This window comes from Petromyzon marinus, chromosome 1, assembly GCF_048934315.1.
Source record: "Petromyzon marinus isolate PM22_M1 ecotype Great Lakes invasive population chromosome 1, UKy_Petmar_22M1.pri1.0, whole genome shotgun sequence".
NCBI classification, from domain to species: Eukaryota; Metazoa; Chordata; class Hyperoartia; order Petromyzontiformes; family Petromyzontidae; genus Petromyzon; species Petromyzon marinus.
The window spans coordinates 14632777-14655175 of NC_133667.1; the positions used below are offsets into that span (position 1 = coordinate 14632777).

General features: G+C 50.3%; 1 protein-coding gene across 1 annotated transcript; it reads right to left on the minus strand.

Annotated features, from left to right (window-relative positions):
* Nucleotides 1-1708: 1708 nt before the first annotated feature.
* On the minus strand, nucleotides 1709-22091 carry LOC116941611 (hemicentin-1-like). The gene is made up of 18 exons (XM_076062823.1): nucleotides 20782-22091; nucleotides 18667-18750; nucleotides 17667-17822; nucleotides 17351-17506; nucleotides 16190-16345; nucleotides 15687-15842; nucleotides 15366-15521; nucleotides 14145-14300; nucleotides 13591-13746; nucleotides 13103-13258; nucleotides 10551-10706; nucleotides 10033-10188; nucleotides 8850-9005; nucleotides 7726-7881; nucleotides 7208-7363; nucleotides 5881-5946; nucleotides 5261-5354; nucleotides 1709-4569 (listed from the first exon to the last, which is right to left on the minus strand). The coding sequence occupies exons 1-18, from the start codon at nucleotides 20819-20821 to the stop codon at nucleotides 4482-4484; spliced, it is 2400 nt and encodes a 799-aa protein (XP_075918938.1). The 5' UTR covers nucleotides 20822-22091; the 3' UTR covers nucleotides 1709-4481.
* Between the last annotated feature and the right edge of the window lie 308 nt (nucleotides 22092-22399).

The window sequence follows — 22399 nt, forward strand, 5'->3', positions numbered from 1 at the left end:
GCTTCTTCAAGTTCTGCAGATGTAGATGCCACTGGTTCTTCAAGTTCTGTAGATGCCTCTGATTTTTCAAATTCTGCAGATTTAGATTCCACTGGTTCTTTAATTTCTGCAGATGCCACGAGTTCTTCATGTTCTGCAGATGTAGATGCCACTGGTTCTTCAAGTTTTGGAGATGGAGATGCCACCGGTTCTTCAGTTTCTGCAGATGTAGATGCCACTGGTTCTTCATGTTTTGCATATGTAGATGGCACTGGTTCTTCACGTTCTTCAGATGTTGATGCCACCGGTTATTCAAGTTCTGCAGATGTAGATGCCACTGGTTCTTTACGTTCTGCAGATGTATGTGCCACTAGTTCTTCACGTTCTGCAGATGTAGATGCCACTGGTTCTTCAAGTTCTGCAGACGGACATGCCACTGGTTCTTCTGTTTCTGCAGATATAGATGCCACTGGTTCTTCAAGTTCTGTAAATGTCTCTGATTTTTAAAATTCTGCAGATGTAGATTCCACTGGTTCTTTAATTTCTGCAGATGGCACGAGTTCTTCATGTGCTGCAGACGGAGATGCCACTGGTTCTTCTGTTTCTGCAGATATAGATGCCACTGGTTCTTCACGTTCTGCAGATGTAGATGCCACCGGTTCTTCACGTTCTGCAGATGTAGATGCCACCGGTTCTTCAAGTTCTGTAGATGCCTCTGATTTTTTAAATTCTGCAGATGTGGATGCCACTGGTTCTTCACGTTCTACAGATGTAGATGCCACTGGTGTTTTCATGTGCTGCAGATGTAGATACCACTGGTTCCTCACGTTCTCTAGATTTCGATGCTACTGGTTATTCACGTTCTGCATATGTAGATGCCACTGGTTCTTCACGTTCTGCAGATGTAGATGCGACTGGTTCTTCAAGTTCTGCAGATATAGATGCCACTGGTTCTTTACGTTCTGCAGATGTGTAGATGCCACTGGTTCTTCAAGTTTTGCAGATGTAGATGCCACTGGTTCTTGACGTTCTGCAGATGTAGATGCCACTGGTTCTTCACGTTCTGCAGATGTAGATGCCACCGGTTCTTCAAGTTCTGCAGATGTAGATGCACTGGTTCTTCAGTTTCTGCAGATGTAGATGCCAGTGGTGCTTCACTTTCTGCATATGTAGATGGCACTGGTTCTTCAGTTTCTACAAATGTAGATGCCACTGGTTCTTCACGTTCTGAAGATGTAGATGCCACTGGTGTCTTCGTGTTCTGCAGATATAGATGCCACTGGTTCTTCAAGTTCTGCAGATGTAGATGCTTTGAAACGGCGATTTACAACAACGCTCAGCCTCGTTCCGTTGACGTCACAGCACACGCGGTGCATGTCACACACGGTGACGTGTGAAACGTGGGAATGGGTTTGACCCCCTTTGTGGCAATAAAACAGGTGTTGAGATGTTCAAACACCTACATTTAAGGTACCTTTTGCAAGGAATCGAGTGTGCATTAGCGACACACACGTACTTGTGAAAACAACAAAAAACATCGAAACAAACATGCTCTGTTATGAATAATAATGTTCGGGAAAGCCTTATCGCTACTTACTACGTGTTTAATTAGAATAGGTTTTACCCCTTTGTGCCAATAAAACAGGAGTTGTTAAGATGTTCAAACACCTAAATTAGATCGCTTTTGCAATGCACCAAGTGTGCATTAACCACACAAAGTACTTCTGGCGAAAACAAACATGCCTTTATTATGGATATTATTGGTCACGGAAGCTTTACTACTAATTTCTACGTGTTAAATAAGAATAGGTTTTACCCATTTGTGCCAATAAAACAGGAGGTGTTAAGATGTTCAAACACCAAATTATATACTTTTTGCAAGGAATCAAGTCTACATTAACCACACACAGTAGTTGTGGCAAAAAACATGCAAACAAACACGATTTGATAACATATGCATTGTCTTTGGAACTTATAGGCCTACACCAGAGACAGCCTTCTATTGTGTTATATATTTAATGCCACATTCTAAACGATGCTCCATCACATTTGATTCATTATGATTATATATTTTTATATCGCATCGTTCGTGCAAAACTGCATCTCACACAAGGCTCTCCAAGACAGAACATAAAATACACAAAGGAAAAATATTGCACCAGGCAAGGCCCACTATAGCTGTGTAGCTCTTTTTTAGACGAGACCTGGGCCATCACAAATGACAGCTCAGCGAAGTGGGATTATCATTACGTGGAAGTGTATTGCAGGTAAATTCTCTAAGCGCTCGTGGATTCTAAATGTGGAGAGAAAACCCGGAGGACACGGGGAAAAATCCACGCGACCATGCGGAGAGAGACACGCAAACTCCAAATATACAGCAGCCAGGCGTCAGGGTCGGGATCGAACCCACCACCTCATGTTTACATAGAACAATGGAACCAAGGTCAACTCAATTGACGGCCAAAGTAAATAATAAGGTTTCTTTTTAATGGACTTCAGACTCAGAATATTTATTTGTACTGGAGGAATCCGATGAGCTATAAAGCTATTTTTCACGCATGTCCAGAAGTTGGGGCACGGGGTCAGAACAACAAACACTGCAAAAACACGATGGGAGTGCAACGTATAGGAAAGGTAAACAAATCATATTAAAACGTATATACAAATACAATTTAACTATATATATGTTTTTTCTTTCCAGGTAAAGCCCACTGAGCTATTCACTTATATTTTAGAAGCGACCTGGCCACAAACGCTAGCTCAACGAAGTGGCATATCACGCGGCAATGTACAGCAGCCACGTAATATAAACGCACGTTTCAGTCCGGTGTTGCACATTAGCGGCACGGTATTTTGTAAAAAAAACAAAACATGAGAGATATTTTCCAAAGGAGCCGACTCTATCAAAAATACAAACGGAACTAAACTATATGTATACAAAAATCCTTGCTTGAATAAGTGTAACGGGACTTAATTCGCAGGAACGTGGAGTGGGAGTGCACGCGCCCACCAACCCATCCAATGCCTTGCGCTTAATTTTGTATCTTTTCGAATGAGCGGCTCCTTATCAGATTAATGAAGTATCCTGGTTGATAGATACTCAAGGTTCCAATTGGTGGGTGGGGCAGCGGTGGGGGGTGGGCGTGGCGGGGAAGCGTGATGACGACACAAGAGATTGGTGCCAGAAAGATGTGGCCACTACCTTAAGAGCGCGCATATTGGTACAAGACGCAGAGGAAAGTGGAAAACAATAAATGACGAAATGTGCAGTGTGGACACCTATGGAGCAACCTGCCCCATGGATCGTGATGATGATGGGGCATGGGCGGGTTGGGTGGGTGGGGAGGCATTGTTTATTGCTATAACGTTCCGAACCCGTGCCCCGACTGGACATCTGTAAAAAAAGAGCTTCATAGCTCATCCGACTTCTCCAGCGTAAATAAATATTCTGACTCTATGGGTGTGGGTGGGTGGCAAGGTTTGCCTCCTCTTTCCATTTGGTTGGGTTGCATTGGTCAAGAATGATTCCGCTTTACTCACAGAGGGTCAGGAAACAGCTGCTCGCGTGATATTTCACCGTTCTTTTTCACACGCGTCGTGTAACGTCACTCGGAAAAAGCCACAAAGACAAAGATTCCCCATCCCTTATAGCCTCTAACAGACTGTTGGGCCAAGTGCTGTTTGCGAATGAGCACCTATGAAAGCCGGAACGGCACACGAGGGGATCGGTGGCCAGCACCACGCCCGGCCGCCTATGTCTCCACCCAGGAGCGATGTTTACTACACACCGCACCAGGTACTCATTTGAGGCTGAGTCGACCTAGGGGAGGCCCAGGACCGGCTCAGATAGTCGTCGCTGGTGTTGGTGGCCGTGAACGGGAATCGAATTCGGGTCGCCGGATTCGTAGCGTAGTGCGCTACACTACCACTCCCCAAAGCCACACACACAAAGACAAAGATCCCCCCTTTTAGCCTTTCACAGACTGTTGGGACAAGAGATACATAGAGATCCATAGAGACCCATAGATATACAGGGTGCTTAAAAAAATGTTAACACGCATATAGGACTATAATTTTTAATGGAAAAGGACGGCTGTAACATAACAAATGTATCTTCATATATCTTCATAGCTTCAAAAAGTCAGAGTCTCCGCTTGTTCACTATCATCGTCAACACATGCCTGGAATCTTCTCATTGGTAGTCTCCAGAGCCCGGAGGCACATTTCTTGTGGTGTTTTTGCAAATTCTCTGAAGCGTTAACATTTTTTTGAAGCACCATGTACATAGATACCAATGGAGGTACATACAGAACCCACAGACTGCAGAGAAGACACATATGAAACTCCAAACGTACAGCAAAAGGCATCGTCAGGGGTCCGGGATCGAACTGGCGACCTCCTGCGTACCAGGCGACGGAGACAACATAATCCCCGCCACTCCGGACGCCCCACAGTATCCCTCCGTGTGCGGGAGCCGGGGGATTTGAGAGCGAAGGAAGCCGTCAAGGAGCCGCGTCCAGGCAAGGCGAGTCCTCCATGACCCCGCTGTCGCTCGTCTCGGACGTACGACTTCTTCTGCGCCTCCCCATTCTGGCAAAGAGACGGTGGCCAGGAGATGTTATCTCCCTCGCCTGGTATGCAGGAGGTCGTCGGTTCGATCCCGACCCTGACAATGCCTGTTGTATATTTGGAGTCTGAGTGTCTCTTTGTCTCTCCCCCATGGTCGTGTGGAATTTTCTCCGGGCCCCACCACATTTAGAATCGATATGCGTTTGGAGTATTTGGCAACTGCTATAAATTTCCATGTGATGATAAGCCACTTCGTTGAGCTATCAATTTGAGCCGTCGGGGGAAAGGGAAGGGGGGCCTGCGCATAAAGAGGTGGGTCCAATAGAAGAAGGGGCGGGGTCTTAAAAGGAAAGGCGCAGATCTGAAAGAGGAAAGGGTGGGGCCTCGTCAGGAAGGGGTGGGGGCCTAAGGCGTAAGAGGGGTGGGGCATGAAGAGTAAAATGAAGGGCCAATGGAGGTTGAATTTTCCTGTTGATATAAAAGGTATATCAACAGGTAATAAAATAATCGAATTAAATATGTGCAGCAGCCAGCGTACCTGTAGTATGTTTTTGTGTTTAGTTTATTGTCCTTCCACTGCACTTCCGATTAGCACGGTCGGCTATGTACGGTGTAAAAGAAATTCAACATATTATGTACATAGATGTAGTGCCGCAGATGCGGGCCACAGGCCGACTAGAATCATTACATTGCTGTTGATTTTTGCCAACACCTGGAGATGAGGACGCCGATGAGGAGGCTGACCCCGCCAACCAGCAGCCCGGCTGGCAGCGACAAGAGCAGGTAGAGGAGGCTCGCCCGGTCAGCTACAAGCACACACATCGCCAGCCAATCACTCGCTGTTCGCTCGATCGATCGCTTGCTCAGTGAACCCGGTCAAGGAGCGTAAACCATCATTGCTTGAAGCCTGGTCATCTTTGCAGCAGCGGCGGCGGCTTTTGGCTATTCGATTGAACAAAAGACGGTCACTGCATCACGCGATGCACTTCTGCGGCCGTCTGGAATGCTCTTCTTTCCAATATTAGGAAGCTACAGGCAGCTGTGCACTTTTACATCGTCTAGTTTGAAAACGAATTTTAGAACTGCTTTTTGTGTTTAGTTTATTGTCCTTCCCCCGCACACAGTGAAACCACAACACTCACTGGCAAGTGTTGTTGAGCTCCACCACGTGCTATGACGACTACAGACCAACGAATCACCGATAATAACGGGTGATACTTTCCATGCAAAATCCTGGAGAGGCTCGCTCTGTCAAAATAAACATCCGCCACAAAACAACCATTTCGAGTGAACCGCGCTCGACAGACAAGTATCTGGATTGCTGTGTCTTACATTTCTGAGGCGAGGGCAGTTTATCGAATTGGGCTTTGTCATCACCATCATCACCATCATCGTCGTCTGTGGAAATATTCATGAAAGAGATTTGTTAATTTGAGGCCTTCAGACTCAACCGGGACACGTGGCGAGCTCGCAGCAACTCCCCCCACTCCATCAGCCCCTCCCACATTTTAGACATAACCACGCCCATATTTTAAACATAGCCACGCCCAATCAACCACAAGCCCAGAATACACATACACAGCGAGAGGCCTCCCCACTCTGGGTGGGCGCCACGGTGGCTTAGAGATGATAACTACCTTGTCTAGTACACAGGAGGTCATGGGTTCGATCCCGACCCTGATGATGCCTGTTGTACATTTGAAGTTTGCTTGTCGCTCTCTCTCATCATCATCACGGTGGCTAGGAAATGTTAACTACCTCGTCGAGTACAGGTCATGCGTTCGATCCCCACCCTGACGATGCCTGTTGTATATTTGGAGTTTGCGGTGTCTCTCTCTCCCCAGTGGTCGCGTGGACTTTTCTCCGGGTCCTTCGGTTTTTCTCTCCGCATTTAGAATCAACGTCACGTGTCATAGGGTACTGGTCTGCTGTAAATTCCAAACGATGATAAGCCACTTCGTTGAGCTATCATTGTGGCCAGGTCACTTCTGAAAAATAGCAAAACAATTCTCAAGCGGGCCTTGCATGGTAAAATATAAATAGTTGTAGTGATTTATAACACTGGTCTCACTTACAGCAAAGAGGTCCCACCCACTACCCAGGTAGCCCCTCCCACTACTCAAGTAGCCACCCCTGACTACCAAGGTACCCCCCCCCCCCATTACCCAGGTAGCCCCTCTCACCATGCAGCTCGCCTCTTCCACCACCCAGGAAGCTCCATCCACCCAGGTAGCCCCGCCCACTACCCAGGTAGTACTCCCACCATCCAGGGAGCCCCTGCCACTCCCCAGGAAGCTCCTCCCACCGCCCAGGTAGCCCCTCCTACTACCCAGGTAGCCCCTCCCACCACACAGGTAGCCCCTCCCACTACCCGGTAGCCTCTCCCACAATCCAGGTAGCACCGCCCACCCCTCAGATGGCCCCTCCAACGACTGAAAAGGCCCAGCCCCACTACTCAGACAGCTCTGACCTTTGCCCGTATCTTGAGTTGAGCATTAAACCAGAACATTTTCATCTGGGATTTCCCCCCCTAATTTTCACAAATGCTTTGGGACAGCTGTGGGAACAGCCTTTCCTAAACCACCGTGAACGTCTTGGCCAAACAAGGCTGGTTGGTAGCTTTACCTCAATATTACACGAACCCTAGCCGATCACTCACCCACACAGGAGGCCTGATCACGCGTGGGCTGGAAGGGCTGCTTGCCGGATGAGAGCCTGAACCCCGGTTCACAGTAGCAGTGGAAGGAGCCTGGAACATTCTCACAGCGACTGCCCTCCCCACACGTAGCCTGGCTCTCCAGGCACTCGTCAACGTCTGCGTCACAAACAGAGACTCCAGTATTCAAAGAAAAAAGAAAAATCCTGCACGTATTTTTTCTTAATGGGGCACATCATTTAAACGTTCGGTTGTGTCCCATCCATCCATTGCTCCCATCTGAAGCACTTTCAGTCGGTGGACGCACGTACAACAGCGCACGTGTCAATGCAACGCTACACATACACAGCATTGTACCCTTCTATAGACTTCCGTTGTAGTTCAGAACTACGACATTTTATTGGTACATTGATGCACCGAGCAGCATAGCTCACGCCAGGTGAGGTGGACCCAGGTGTGGTAGAGCTTACAGTGTAGGTGTCACACTACGCTGCTGTTGTGCCTGTGTGTGCCTCACTCACCCACACAGGAGGCCTGGTCATGCGTGGGCTGGAAGGGCTGCTTCCCGGATGAGGGCCTGAACCCCGGTTCACAGTAGCAGTGGAAGGAGCCTGGAACGTTCTCACAGCGACCGCCCTCCCCACACGGAGCGCGGCTCTCCTGGCACTCGTCAACGTCTGAGCCACAAACATCTCAATCAGAACTACAACATCTCATTGATTTACCTAGCAACACAGCTCAAGCCAAGTATGGATGTATCTTGAACGTCTTTTGCACCATACGAGCCAACCGTGCGAATCGGAGGTGTGGGGGTAGGACAACAAAGTAAACATTCTAAATAAGTGAATTTTCAATATCGAAATGAAGATTTTTCTCCGGGTCCTCCTGTTTTTCCCTACACATTTAAAAACACGTGTTTAGAGTATTTGGCCGCTGTAAATTCCCACACGATGATAAAGCCACTTCGTTGACCTATCATTTGTGGTCAGATCGCTAATGAAAAATTAGCAAAAAATCTCAGTGGGCCTTGCCTGGTAAAATAAAAAAAGTCGTTATCTATAACGACGGTCAATCTTACAGCAAATAGGCCCCACCTACTACCCAGGTAGCCCCTCCCACAACCCGGGTAGCCCCTCCCACTACCGGGTAGCCCTCTCCCCCCATTACCCAGGTCACCCCCCACTACCCAAGTAGTCCCTCCCCACCACCCAGGTAGCCCCTCCCACCACCCAGGAAGCCCTTCCCACCACCCAGGTAGTCTCTCCAACTACCCAGGAAGACCCTTCTACCACCGAGGTAGCCTCTGCCAACACCCAGGTAGTGCCTCCCACCACTTAGGTAGCCCCTTAAACTAACCGGGTAGCCCCTCTCACAAAGCAGGTAGTACCGCCCAGTCCTCAGATGGCCCCTCCCACGACTCAGATGTTCCAGCCCCGCGACTCAGACAGCTCTGATCTTTGCCCGTATCTTGAGTTGAGCATTAAGCCAGAACATTTTCAACTGGGATTGTCGCCCCCTAATTTTCACAAATGCTTTGGGACAGCTGTGGGAACAGCCTTTCCTAAACCACCTTGAACGTCTTGGCCAAACAAGGCTAGTTGGTAGCTTTACCTCAATATAACACGAACCCTCGCCGATCACTCACCCAGACAGGAGGCCTGGTCACGCATGGGCTGGAAGGGCTGCTTCAAGGATGAGAGCCTGAACCCCGGTTCACAGTAGCAGTGGAAGGTGCCTGGAACGTTCTCACAGCGACCGCCCTCCCCACACGGAGCGCGGCTCTCCTGGCACTCGTCAACGTCTGAGCCACAAACATCTCAATCAGAACTACAACATCTCATTCATTTACCTATCAACATAGCGCAAGCCAAGTATGCATGTATCTTGAACTTCTTTTGCACCATACGAGCCAACCGTGCGAATCGGAGGTGTGGGGGTAGGACAACAAAGTAAACACGAATACAAAGCGATTCTAAGGAAGTTAATTTCCAATCTAGATTTAAAACTGCATTGCTCCTGTGGCTTCCTAAAATCTAAATGAAGATTTTTCTACGGGTCCTCCTGTTTTTCCCTACACATTTAGAAACACGTGTTTAGAGTATTTGGCCGCTGTAAATTCCCACACGATGATAAAGCCACTTCGTTGAGCTATCATTTGTGGCCAGGTCGCTTATGAAAAATTAGCAAAACAATCTCAGTGGGCCTTGCCTGGTAAAATAAAAAAAGTCGTTATCTATAACGACGGTCCCTCTTACAGCAAATAGGCCCCAACTACTACCCAGATAGCCCCTCCCACTACCGGGTAGCCCCCGACTATCCAGGTAGCCCCTCCCACTACCCAGGTAGTTACCCCTCACCACCCAGGTAGCCCCCCCAACCACCGGGTTAGCCCCTCACATCGCCCAGGTAGCCCCTCCCACTACCCAGGTAGCCCCTCCTACTACCCAGGAAGACCCTCCTACTACCCAGGTAGACCCCCCTACCACCGAGGTAGCCTCTGTCACCACCCAGGTAGCGCCTCCCACCACCCAGGTAGCCCTTCCCACTAACCGGGTAGCCCATCTCACAAACCGCCCACTCCAAAGATGGCCCATCCCACGACTCAAGTGTTCCAGCCCCGCTAATCAGACATATCTGACTCTTGCTCATATCGTGAGTTGAGCATTAAACCAGAACATTTTCACCTGGGATTTCCCCCCCTAATTTTCACAAATGCTTTGGGACAGCTGTGGGAACAGCCTTTCCTAAACCACCATGAACGTCTTGGCCAAACAAGGCTGGTTGGTAGCTTTACCTCAATATTCCACGAACCCTAGCCGATCACTCACCCACACAGGAGGCCTGATCACGCGTGGGCTGGAAGGGCTGCTTGCCAGATGAGAGCCTGAACCCCGGTTCACAGTAGCAGTGGAAGGAGCCTGGAATATTCTCACAGCGACTGCCCTCCGCACACGTAGCCTGGCTCTCCAGGCACTCGTCAACGTCTGCGTCACAAACAGAGACTCCAGTATTCAAAGAAAAAAGAAAAATCCTGCACGTATTTTTTCTTAATGGGGCACATCATTTAAACGTTCGGTTGTGTCCCATCCATCCATTGCTCCAATCTGAAGCACTTTCAGTCGGTGGACGCACATACAACAGCGCACCTCTCAATGCAACGCTACACATACACAGCATTGTACCCTTCAATAGACTTCCGTTGTAGTTCAGAACTACAACATTTTATTGGTACATTGATGCACCGAGCAGCATAGCTCACGCCAGGTGAGGTGGACCCAGGTGTGGTAGAGCTTACAGTGTAGGTGTCACACTACGCTGCTGTTGTGCCTGTGTGTGCCTCACTCACCCACACAGGAGGCCTGGTCACGCGTAGGCTGGAAGGGCTGCTTCCCGGATGAGAGCCTGAACCCCGGTTCACAGTAGCAGTGGAAGGAGCCTGGAACGTTCTCACAGCGACCGCCCTCCCCACACGGAGCGCGGCTCTCCTGGCACTCGTCAACGTCTGAGCCACAAACATCTCAATCAGAACTACAACATCTCATTGATGTACCTAGCAACACAGCTCAAGCCAAGTATGCATGTATCTTTAACGTCTTTTGCACCATACGAACCAACCGTGCGAATCGGAGGTGTGGGAGTAGGACAACAAAGTAAACACGAATACAAAGCCATTCTAAATAAGTGAATATTCAATATCGAAATGAAGATTTTTCTCCGGGTCCTCCTGTTATTCCCTACACATTTAAAAACGTGTTTAGAGTATTTGGCCGCTGTAAATTCTCACACGATGATAAAGCCACTTCGGTGAGCTATCATTTGTGGTCAGGTCGCTAATGAAAAATTAGCAAAACAATCTCAGTGAGCCTTGCCTGGCAAAATAAAAAAAAAGTCGTTATCTATAACGATGGTCCCTCTTACAGCAAATAGGCCCCACCTACTACCCAGTTAGCCCCTCCCACAACCTGGGTAGCCCCTCCCACTACAGGGTAGCCCTCCCCCCCCATTACCCAAGTCGCGCCCCACTACCCAGGTAGTCCCTCCCCACCACCCAGGAAGCCCTTCCCACCACCCAGGTAGCCCCTCCTACTACCCAGGAAGACCCTCCTACCACCGAGGTAGCCTCTGCCACCACCCAGGTAGTCCCTCCCACCACCCCAGGTAGCCCCTCCTACTAACTGGGTTGCCCCTCTCACAAACAAGGTAGAACCGCCCACTCCTCAGATGGCGCCTCCCACGACTCAGATGTCCCAGCCCCGCTACTCAGACAGCTCTGAACTTTGCCCGTATCTTGAATTGAGCATTAAGCCAGAACATTTTCCACTGGGAAAACAAATCCTAACTTTAACAAATTATTTGGGACAGTGGCGGGAACAGCCTTTCCTAAACCACTGTGAACGTATTGGCCAAACAAGGCTGGTTAGTAGCTTTACTTCAATATGACACGAAGCCTAGCCGATCAATCACCCAGACAGTACGCCTGGTCATGCGTGGGCTTGAAGGGCTGCTTGCCAGACGAGAGCCTGATCCCCGGTTCACAGTAGCAGTGGAAGGTGCCTGGAACGTTCTCACAGCGACCACCCCCCCCCACAAGTAGCTTGGCTCTCCTGGCACTCGTCAACGTCTGAGCTGCAAATATCTCAATTAGAACTCTAACATCTCATTGATTCACCTAGCAACATAGCTCAAGCCAAGTATGCATGCATGTTGAACTCTTTTAGCACCGTTCGTAGCCAACCATGCTAATCGTAGGTGCGGGGGTCGGACAACAAGGAAAATACGAAAAGTCGTTCTAAAGAAGTGAATTTTCAACCTATATTTAAAAGTGCATAGCTCCTGTCGCTTCCTAACATCGAATGGAAGATTTTTCTCTGGGTCCTCCGGTTTTTCTCTCCACATTTAGAATCAACGTCACGTGTGTTAGAGTATTTGGCTGCTGTAAATTTCCACACGATGACAAAGCCACTTCGTTGAGCCATCATTTGTGGCCCGGTCACTTCTCAAAAAATAGCAAAAAAATCTCAGCGGGCCTTACCTGGTAAAATAAAAATGGTTGTTATTTATAACGCTAGCCCCTCTTACATCTATTAGGCCCCACCTACTACCCAGGTCGCCCCTCTCACCACCCAGTTATCCCTTCGCACCTCCCACGTAGCCCCTCCCACTACCCAGGAAGCCCCTCCCACTACACAGGTTGACCCTGCTACTACCCAGGTAGCTTCTCCGACCACCGGGGTAGCCTCTGCCACCACCCAGGTAGCTCCTCCCACCACCCAGGTAGCCCCTCCTACTAACTGGATAGCCCCTCTCACAAACCAGGTAGTACCGCCCACTCCTCAGATGGCCCCTCCCACGACTCAGATGTTCCAGCCCCGCTACTCAGACAGCTCTGAACTTTGCCCGTATTTTGAGTTAAGCATCAAGCCAGAACATTTTTACCTGGGAAAACTAATCCTAATTTTAACAAATGCTTTGGGACAGTGGCAGGAACAGCTTTTCCTAAATCACTGTGAACGTCTTGGCCAAGAAAGGCTGGTTGGTAGCTTTACTTCAATATGACACGAAGCTTAGCTGATCACTCGCCCAGACAGGAGGTGTGGTCACGCGTGGGCTGGAAGGGCTGCTTGCCGGACGAGAGCCAGAACCCCGGTTCACAGTAGCAGTGGAAGGAGCCTGGAACGTTCTCACAGTGACCGCCCTCCCCACACAGAGCCTGAGTCTCTCCTGGCACTCGTCAACGTCTGAGTCACAAACATCTGAATCAGACCTACAACATCTCATTGGTACATTGATGCACCGAGCAGCATGGCTCACGCCAGGTGAGGTGGATCCAGGTGTGGTAGACGTTACAATGTAGGTGTCACACTACGCTGCTGTTGTCCCCGTGTGTCCATCCCTCACCCAGACAGGAGGCCTGGTCACGCGTGGGCTGGAAGGGCTGCTTTCCGGACGACAGCCTGAACCCCGGTTCACAGTAGCAGTGGAAGGAGCCTGGAACGTTCTCACAGCGACCGCCCTCCCCACACGGAGCCTGGCTCTCTTGGCACTCGTCAACATCTGCGTCACAAACATAGACTCCAGCTTTCAAAGAGAATAAAAATCCTGCACGCATTTTTTCTTGATGGGCCACGTCATTTAAACGTTCGCTTGTGTCCCATCCAGCCATTGCTCCCATCTGAAGCACTTTCAGTCTGTGCACGCACCTACAACAGCGCATGTGTCAATGCCATGCTGCACATCTACAGCATTTCCACAGACTTCCGTTGGAGTTCAGAAGGAAGGGGTAGTGATACAAATCTTTGTTCAGCCCAGTCCAGACCAACATCTGATGGAGAACGCAGTTTATATCAGCTGATGATAACGCTTATGCTCGTGATGCCATAACTCACCCAGACAGGAGGCCTGGTCGCGCGTGGGCTGGAAGGGCTGCTTGCCCGACGAGAGCCTGAACCCCGGTTCACAGTAGCAGTGGAAAGAGCCTGGAACGTTCTGACAGCGACCGCCCTCCCCACACGGAGCGCGGCTCTCCTGGCACTCGTCAACATCTGAGCCACAAACATCTGAATCAGAACTACAACATCTCATAGCTCAAACCAAGTACGTATGCATGTTGAACTTCTTTTGCACCATATGCAGCCAACCGTGCTAATCAGACTTGCTGGAAGGACAACAAACGAAACACATCGAGCAGTTCTGAATAAATGAGCTTTCACTGTCGATTATTTAAAAGTGCATAGCTCCAGTGGCTTCCTAATATCGGAAGGAAGAGCGTTCCAGACGTCCGCAGAAGCGCTATTGAATTAGAACTACAACATCTCATTGATACATCGAGCAACAGAGCTCAAGCTCAGTGAGGTTAACCCAGGTGTGGTAGACGTCACAGTGTCGTGTCACGTTACGTTGGTGCTGCTGCTGCTGTTTTCCCCGTGTGCCCTTCACTCACCCAGACAGGAGGCCTGGTCACGCATTGGCTGGAAGGGCTGCTTGCCGGACGAGAGCCTGAACCCCGGTTCACAGTAGCAGTGGAAGGAGCCTGGAACGTTCTCACAGCGACCGCCCCCACCACAAGTAGCTTGGCTCTCCTGGCACTCGTCAACGTCTGAGCCGCAAATATCTCAATTAGAACTACAACATCTCATTGATTCACCTAGCAACATAGCTCAAGCCAAGTATGCATGTATGTTGAACTCTTTTAGCACCGTACATAGCCAACCGTGCACATCGTAGGTGCGGTGGTCGGACAACAAGGAAAACACGAAAAGTCGTTCTAAAGAAGTGAAATTTTCATTCTAGATTTAAAAGTGCATAGCTCCTGTCGCTTCCTAACATCCAAAGGAAGATTTTTCTCCGGGTGCTCCGGTTTTTCTCTCCACATTTAGAATCAACGTCACGTGTCATAGAGTATTTGGCTGCTGTAAATTTCCACGTGATGATAAGCCACTTCGTTGAGCCATCATTTGTGCCCAGGTTGCTTCTGAAAAATAGCAATAAAATCTCTGAGGTCCTGAGCTGGCAAAATAAAAATAGTATTCTTGGTTCTTTCGGTAAAGTCACGTAGAACCAAGAACCAAGAATATGAATTCCTGCAGTCACGAAAGTTTTAAGTAAAAAAATAATTAGTTACTCATAACACTAGCCCCTGTTACAGCTAATAGGCCCCACCTACTACTGAGGTAGCCCCCCACCACCCCACTATCCAGGTAGCCCCTCCCACTACCCAGGTAGTCTCCCCCTACCACCCAGGTAGCCTCACCCACCACCCAGCTAGCCCCTCTCACCACCCAGGTAGCCCCTCTCACCACGCAGCTAGCCCCTCCCACCCCCCAGGTAGCCCCTCTCACCACGCAGCTAGCCCCTCTCACCACGCAGCTAGCCCCTCCCACCACCCAGGTAGCCCGTCCCACATACCGGGTAGCCCCTCCCACCCCTCAGAAGTCTCAGCCCCACTTCTCAGACAGTACTCAATTTTGCCCGTAACTTGAGTTGACCATTAAGCCAGAACATTTTCCCCCGGCGGGACCAAAAAAAATCCAATTTTTCACAAATGGTTTGGGACAGCGGTGGGAACAGCCTTTCTTTCGTAAAGCACTTTGAATGTATTGGCCAAACAAGGCTGGTTGGTAGATTTATCTCAATATGACACGAAGCCTAGCCGATCACTCACCCACACAGGAGGCCTGGTCACGCGTGGGCTGGAAGGGCTGCTTGCCGGATGAGAGCCTGAACCCCGGTTCGCAGTAGCAGTGGACGGAGCCTGGAACGTTCTCACAGCGACCGCCCTCCCCACACGGAGCCTGACTCTCCTTACACTCGTCAACGTCTGAGTCACAAACATCTGAATCAGAACTACAACATCTCATTGGTACATTGATGCACCGAGCAGCATGGCTCACGCCAGGTGAGGTGGACCCAGGTGTGGTAGACGTCACAGTGTCGTGTCACGTTACGTTGCTGCTGCTGTTTTCTCCGTGTGTACTTCACTCACCCACACAGGAGGCCTGGTCACGCGTGGGCTGGAAGGGCTGCTTTCCGGACGACAGCCTGAATCCCGGTTCACAGTAGCAGTGGAAGGAGCCTGGGACGTTCTCACAGCGACCACCCTTCCCACACGGAGCCTGGCTCTCCTGGCACTCGTCAATATCTGCGTTACAAACAGAGACTCCAGCTTTCAAAGAGAAGACAAATTCTGCATATATCTTTTTTTAAATGGGGCACATTATTTAAACGTTCGCTTATGTCCCAATCCATCCATCCATTGCTCCCATCTGAAGCACTTTCAGTCTCTGCACGCACCTACAACAGCGCACGTGTCAATGCAACGCTACACAGCATTGTACCCTTCTACAGACGTCCATTTAAGTTCAGAAGGAAGGGGTAGAGATGGAAATCTTTGTTCAGTCCAGTCCAGACCAACATCGATGGAGACCGCAGTTTATGTCAGCTGATGATGACAATGATGACGCTTATGGTCGTGATGCCATCACTCACCCAGACAGGAGGCCTGGTCGTGCGTGGGCTGGAAGGGCTGCTTTCCGGATGAAACCCTGAACCCCGGCTGACAGTAGCAGTGGAAGGTGCCTGGAACGTTCTGACAGCGACCGCCCTCCCCACACGGAGCACGGCTCTCCTGGCACTCATCAACGTCTGAGCCACAAACATCTAAATCAGAACTACAACATCTCATTGGTACATTGATACACTGAGCAACATGGCTTTCGCCAAGTACGTATGTATGTTAAACTTTTATCGCATCGTACGTAGCCAACCGCGCGAATGGAGGTGTGGGGAAGTACAACAAACTAAACCCAAATAGCAGTTTAAAATAAATACGTTTTCAATCTAGATGATGATTCAAAAGTGCATAGCTCCAGTGGCTTCTTAATATCGGAAGGAAGAGCGTTCCAGACGGCCACAGGAGTGCATCTGAAAACGCGTGATGCCGGTGACCATCTTTACTCTTTGGTTCTTTTGGCAAAGTCACGTAGGTATAAAATAAAATGAATTAAATTAAATCACGACGTTTCGGGTGCAACACAAGTGCCCGTCATCAGGTGGAATAACCACAGCAAGAAACAATTGCTGAAGTGGGCAAGAGGAGGCTGCTTGTAACAAGAGGCTATATAAGTAAGAGAGGGTGGGGGTGTGGGGTAGGGGAAGTGCAAGCTCCAACACGAGTACGACAAAATGTCGGGGCTGGGAAGTGTGCGGAGCTAGGGGGTAGGAGGCTGAAGAAACTGGAGATGCGGATATGAAGGCAACAACTATAAAGCAGTTAAGGTTTTACCTGGTTAATAACATCCTTCCAATGATTGCTCAATTTGTATCCATCATCTCGGTTGAAGTTATGCCTATGTTTATATCATTACCATCTTTGTTCGTTGTCCAGCCAATTGCCGCCTCTGTGAGGATTACCGGATTTAACACGATGGTGGTTTATGCTCCTTGGCAAGATCAGCAAGGTATTGTGGTTCATTTGTGCCAAGCGCTCTGTGCGTAATGAGAGCGACCTTCTAATATTTTCGTTCGGCAACCGGAAGCCAATGCACCTCGGTGAGCACCAGACGGACGTGGCCGGATCTTGCAGTACCCGCCACAACACGTAGCAGCTAATGCTGTGATGATGCTGATGTTCGTGATGCCATCACTCACCCAGACAGGAGGCCTGGTCGCGCGTGGGCTGGAAGGGCTGCTTGCCGGACGACAGCCTGAACCCCGGTTCGCAGTAGCAGTGGACGGAGCCTGGAATGTTCTCACAGCGACCGCCCTCCCCACACGGAGCCTGACTCTCCTGACACTCGTCAACGTCTGAGCCACAAACATCTGAATCAGAACTACAACATCTCATTGGTGCATTGATGCACGGAGCAGCATGGCTGACGCCAGGTGAGGTGGACCCAGGTGTGGTAGACGTTACAATGTAGGTGTCACACTACTCTGCTGTTGTCCCCGTGTGTCCCTCACTCACCCACACAGGAGGCCTGGTCACGCGTGGGCTGGAAGGGCTGCTTGCCGGACGACACCCTGAACCCCGGTTCACAGTAGCAGTGGATGGTGCCTGGCGCGTTCTCACAGCGACCGCCCTCGCCGCACGGAGCGCGGCTCGCCAGACAATTGTCGACGTCTGTCGCAAAAGCAGAGGCGACCGGCTTTGAGAGGCGCGCGCATGGAGACAAAAGGTTCCCCCCGGTGTAGCCTCAACGGAGCGTCGGGGGCAAGCGCCATCGGCGAGGAGCGGCACCGTGGCACGCACGAGGGGGGTGGGGTGGCCAGCACCACGCTCGGCCGCCTTTGAATCCCTAGACGCGATGTTTACTACACGCACCTCAGCGATGTACTCATTTCAAAGGCTGAGTCGACCAAAGGGGAGGCCCCAAATCGGTTCAGATAATCGTCGCTGAGTTCCCCTCTCCCCCCCCCCCCCGTGGGATGGACACCAGGGTGAGATGAACACCATGAGATGGACATCACGGTGAGATGGACACCACCGTGGAATGGACACCACCGTGAGATGGACATCACGGTGAGATGGACACCACGGTGAGATGGACATCACGGTGAGATGGACACCACCGTGGGATGGACACCACGCTGAGATGGACACCACGATGAGATGGACACCACCGTGGGATGGACACCACCATTGGATGGACACCACGGTGAGATGGACACCACCGTGGGATGGACACCACCGTGAGATGGACACCACCGTGAGATGGACACCGTGGTGAGATGGACACCACGGTGAGATGGACACCACCGTCAGATGGACACCGTTGCTGTTTTTTCTGGAGCCAGATGGACGAATTGGCTGTCCGGTCTACGAGGCCGACGGGACACCTCCTGAGTTACCTGTTGCTTGATTGTGGTTCGGTTCTGGTTCTTCTCCCCCACCTCTCCCCACCCCCGTGCCCCCCCCCATGACCCCCCACCTTACCCCCCTCCCCCCCCCCCCCGCAGAAACACACCTTTGAGCGCGGCCAGGATCGGAGTCTCGTCCGTGTGGTAGTCGTCTTCGTCGTAAATATCCTGGGCGCCGCACCCTTGGCAGACTGGGGGCGCAGGGGGGGGGGGGGGGATGGGTTAACAAAGTGGGAAGGGAAGGTAACGGGTTAACAGAGTGGGAGTGAAGGAGTTTATAGGGGTGGGAGTGGAAGGTAACGGGTTAACAGAGTGGGAGTGAAGGAGTTGATAGGGGTAGGAGTGGAAGGGAACGAGTTAAGGGTGAGGAAGTAGGGGAGGGGTGGCAGGTCCGGACCACACTACAGGGTGACCCAACAGTCTGAACACTGTGGAATCAGACATTTTCATTGCTTATTTTTCAGTTACTTATTGAGAAAAAAAAAACTACTTTTCTTACTCGGATCGATTTTATTTACTCCTGTGGGGTGGGGTGGGAGGGTCACCACCTCGAATCCGCTTGACCAAGAACCCCGAAGGACGGATTGAGAAGTCTGGTTGATGAATGTCCGATCGGTTCACTCCGCCAATGACAACAATCACGATTCGCTCTTATTCCACCATGCTTCTCGATGACGTCGGCATTCCCAGACGAGTCATTGTTATTGTCATCTCTATCCTGTATTTCGCCGAGGTTGCACCGAGGGGGCGTCCATAAATGACGTCACGCGATTTTGGACAACTTTTGACCCCCCTCCCCCCTTCGTCACACGTCGTCACAAAAAGTCAGACCCCCCCCCCCTCAAATATGACATAACAAAGCTCTGCCCCCACCCCCCAAAAAATATAAAACACGCTTCAAATCGCTTTAGACTTGTCATTGTAGTGCGTATTTAATGTGCCGCTGCACTCTGATGTTGTAGGAGAAAACATTTATTAAAAAGTATATTTAGTTAAGTAGGACGTGTTGTCCATATTTATTTAAAGTTGCGCATTTTGATGTGACGTCACATTTCTCCCCCCCCCCTCCTCGTCACACATCGTCACAAATGTCTGACCCCCCCCCCCAGGTGCGTGACGTCATTTATGGACGTCCCCCTACACCTGTGAGTGTGGTTTTTACGTTTTGATTACAGCACTCCGAGATACTGCAACACGTGAAGGGAGCTTTATAAATGAGAGGTTATCATTATTGTTGTTGCTATCAAAGATTACGATTAGCACGGTCGGCCACGTACCGTGCGAAAGAAGTTCAACATACATACTGCCCATAGACTAACATTGCCCATAGACCCAACACTGCCTATAGACTCAACACTGCCCATAGACTCAACACTGCCCATAGACTCAACACTGCCCATAGACTCAACACTGCCCATAGACTAACACTGCCCATAGACTCAACACTGCCCATAGACTCAACACTGCCCATAGACTCAACACTGTCCATAGACTAACACTGCCCATAGACTCAACACTGCCCATAGACTCAACACTGTCCATAGACTAACACTGCCCATAGACTCAACACTGCCCATAGACTCAACACTGCCCATATACTCAACACTGTTCATAGACTTAACCCTGCTCATAGACTCAATGCTGCACCTACAATTAGCACGGTTGGCTACGCACGGTGCGAACGAAGTCCAACATACGTACGTACATGCATACATATATTAATGTTCATTGAAGTCAATTTGAACATTTGTTCAAATAAATGAAATAACCCTCTGCGATTCGTTCAACTAAATATAATTATCCCATGTGTCCTGACTTTTGGGCCACCCTGTATTACAGCACTAAACAACAGGGATGTTGAACTTATTTCGAATCGTGCGTAGCGAACCGTGCTAATCGGAGATGCTGAGCGAAGGACAACAAACTGAAGACGAAAATAAGTTTCAAATAAATTAGTTTGTCAATCTAGATGATGATTTACAAGTGCACAGCTCCCAGTGGATTCCTAATATCGGAAGGGAAGAGCGTTCCAGACGGCCACAGAAGTGCATCTGAAAGCGCCGCGCGATGCCGGTGACAATCACCGTGGTCCGACGGTTTAGCCAAAAGCTGCCGCTAGCGAAGATGAAGACCGGAGTTCGCGTGACGGTGATTTATGCTTATTTTGTCGAGATCCCCAGCAAGGTAAGTATGTGGTTCACTCGTGGCAAGCTCTGTCTCACCTGCCAGCAGCAACAGCAGCAGACCTGCAAGGTGTGCCATCGGAGCCCGAGCCTGCGGAGTTCTCTTTAAGTGGTCCTGAAGGTCTCCTCCTCTGTAGATGTCCTCTCAATAAGTCTGTCTCCGAGCTGAAGGTGTGGACCAGGAGTGTAGATTTCCACCAGCCGTGTAAAAATGGCCTCCTAGCGAGGCCGATGTTCTCCTCCGGGCGATCCTCAAACTCGTCTCTGTGGCCCTCGAAGATTTTGAAAGTCTCTTCACTGTGATGTTGAAGGTCTCCTCACTGTGATGTTGAAGGTCCCCTCACTATGATATCGAATGTCCCCTCACTATGATGTTGAATATCTGCTCGCTATGATATTGAAGGTCTCCTCACTATGATATTGAAGGTCTACTTCTATTATGTTGAAGGTCCCCTCACTATGATATCGAATGTCTCCTCACTATTATGTTAAAGGCCTTCTCACTATGATATTGAAGGTCCCTTCACTATGCTATCGAATGTCTTCTCGCTATGATGTTGAATGTCTTCTCGCTATGATGCTGACGGTCCCCTCACTATTATGTTGAAGGTGTCCTCACTATGATGTTGAAGGTCTCACTGTGATGTTGAAGGTGTTCTCACTATGTTGAAGGTATCTGAAAGACGTCCAGAATATCCTCCTACCATGAAGGTCCCCTCACTACGATGTTGAAGATCCCCTCGTTATGATTTTGAAGGTCTCCTAGGCTACGGCCCTGCATGGGAGCTGCCTACCAGAGGTTCCCGAATAGCCTCCTTTACAATAACTATTGAAGGTCTCCTTCTCTTCCACCCCGAAGTCTCTCTACGGTCTGGGCTTCTCCTCCCGTGTCTCTCTCTCTCTGGTCCTGAGTCACGCATTGCTGCTCGGGTTTGTGTGTGTGTCCGTCCCCTTTCCCACGAGTTTTGCAACATTAAAAACATGTACCGGGCAGTGGGTTTTGGAGAAGTGGCGGGTTGTTGCCAGGGAGACGTGTGTGGTGGTGTGTGTGTCTGTGATTCCCGCTCACGGTCAAAACCGGTGACAATTATCTGAACCGGTCCTGGCCCTCTCCTAGGCCGACTCAGCCTCAAATCAGTACCTGGTGCGGTGTGTAGTAAACATCGCCACTGGGGAAACAAAGGCGGCCTGGAATCCCTTGGTGCTGGACAGATTCACCACCTGGCGGTCCACCCGTGCCAAGTGGGGGGTTCACCAGCACCTGGGAAGGTCGCCGTCTCACAGAGGAGACGCGAGAGACCCATCCCGGAGTCACCAACGCGCAGCCGGGATGACGCCACGAACCCCGCGCGTGTCCCCCCAGCAGTGGCGGGAGAGCGCGCGGCTGTCTCCCGCACGAAGTGACACGGGCGCCTAAAGCGCTAACCCCCCCCCCCCCCCCCACCATCCACAAGCCCATGCAGTGTCTTTGATGGACAGCCAAGACGTATGTATGGGCTATTGGAAGCTTCGGGTCTTCTTGGCCACGGTCATGCCCTTGTGACACGTGGACCCCCCCGTGAATGGAACATCATCGCCAGTTAGAAGCATTAAGGTTGGCCTGCCTTCCGATCCATCCTGGGTTTGACCAGGCTGGTTTGTGTGAGGAGCTCACAAA